The sequence below is a fragment of the Primulina huaijiensis genome, unplaced genomic scaffold (assembly GCF_012295235.1).
Source record: "Primulina huaijiensis isolate GDHJ02 unplaced genomic scaffold, ASM1229523v2 scaffold206324, whole genome shotgun sequence".
NCBI classification, from domain to species: domain Eukaryota; kingdom Viridiplantae; phylum Streptophyta; class Magnoliopsida; order Lamiales; family Gesneriaceae; genus Primulina; species Primulina huaijiensis.
The window spans coordinates 1-1,645 of NW_027354422.1; the positions used below are offsets into that span (position 1 = coordinate 1).

The window sequence follows — 1,645 nt, forward strand, 5'->3', positions numbered from 1 at the left end:
ATGTATTTTTTAGAAATTTACCCAACTTTTAATAAAGAACTGTAAATTCTATTTTTGTAATTATATCTATTTTATAAATCTTTACAAAATTTAGTAAAAATTTTAAACACGAAAACAACGCAAGTAATATTTCCGAGGATATATTCATAAAATAACCTATTTTAAAAATCAAAATCTAAAAAATGTCGCTAAAAAATTTACAAATCTAAAGGAAAAAAAGTTAATTTCCTTTTTCATTAGAAGGGATGTATATTTTTACTGAGCCCACTATTAGCATTTGTGAAAAAGCCCATTAACTCCGGCCGATATGGTAAATACGACCGCCGCTTCTCTTCTTCTTTGGCCTTGCTCTTCAAATACACTTCATGAGCCGACAACGACGCAGTTTTGCTCTTGCCGCCCTTCCTCACCTTCACCGCCGTAGCCTTCACGCCGGCGGAGATATTGTCTACCTTTGTCGGCGGAGAGCCGCCGTTGTTTAAGAAAACAAACGTGTCCCTCCCATCGCTGTTGCTCCTCCCCATTAGTTCCTTGAATCGCCACAGCTTTGAGAACCCGGTTGAGTTGCTCTTCTTGCAGGTCTCTGGAGATACCTCAACCGCCTTTCTGTTCGACCACTCGCAACAGGGACCGAGGATGTCGTCATTCCTCGTCGAGGATGACGTCATCTCCCCGCTGTCCCTCGTCTCCACAAAGACATTCTTCACCGGAGGTTTCGATGGCAGGCTTTCGAGCTGCAAGAAATCGGGTTCATCGCCGGAGAAGAACAAATCCCGGTTGAATAACGGGAAGACCGGTCTGATCTTGCCGTTGAGGAAAGCATCCTCCGCCGCTATCGGGGAAGTATCTCCTTCTCCACACATAAACGAAAATTCTTCTTCCTCCTCCTCCTCCTCTTCATCTTCACCATTATCACGATCTTTTATGATTTCTTTCCTCTCTTCTTCACAAAAATCGTAGCTTAATCTCAACTGTTCCTGTAAACCTCGACTTATTTTAACTTCTGAAGCTGAATCTTGATCTGGGCTGAGCATTTCTTCAAATCTCCCCTGCATTCTTTTTCCGTTTTGGTTGGTTTTCTTCCCCTAGTTTCAGGCTTGAAAATGGTTTTTTTGAGATTGGGAGAGAATTGAGGACAGAGGAGAGGTGGACGTTGATTGAGACGATTAAAGGAAGCAGTGTAAGATCACAACTTTATACATGGGTAAAGGGTGGTGGTTGGAAACTTGGTCCCCTCTTTTAAAATATTAATTGTTGCTGTCGAATATTGAACGTGAAAGGCATTATTTAATGAGTAAGAATTTGTTTTAATAAGTGACAGGAAAATCGATTACGCGTGAAAAAAAAAGAACAAATCTTACACGTCCATTTATCACATGAAAGTTCAATTTAAGCCAGCTTCCGAATTTGAATCCTACGAATTAAGAGATATGGATCCCGAAATCCTCCTAGTACGATCAAAGCTCGTTGGATTAACTAGTTTGGAGAAATGATACCGTTGATTGAAATAGAGCAAATAAATTGAATGTTCAAAGGGAATGTAAGCCAGCCAAAGGATTGTGTTTCCCGTAAGCTTTTGACCATAATTTGACTATTGAAAATTAGTATATTTCAGGTTGAGAGATTTGACGGTAGGATTGCTGCC

The 1,645-nt window shown here is 40.2% G+C and overlaps 1 protein-coding gene across 1 annotated transcript; it reads right to left on the reverse strand.

Annotated features, from left to right (window-relative positions):
• Positions 1-122: 122 nt before the first annotated feature.
• Positions 123-1,170, reverse strand: LOC140966436 (uncharacterized). The gene has a single exon (XM_073426723.1). The coding sequence runs from the start codon at positions 1,053-1,055 to the stop codon at positions 237-239; it is 819 nt and encodes a 272-aa protein (XP_073282824.1). The 5' UTR covers positions 1,056-1,170; the 3' UTR covers positions 123-236.
• Between the last annotated feature and the right edge of the window lie 475 nt (positions 1,171-1,645).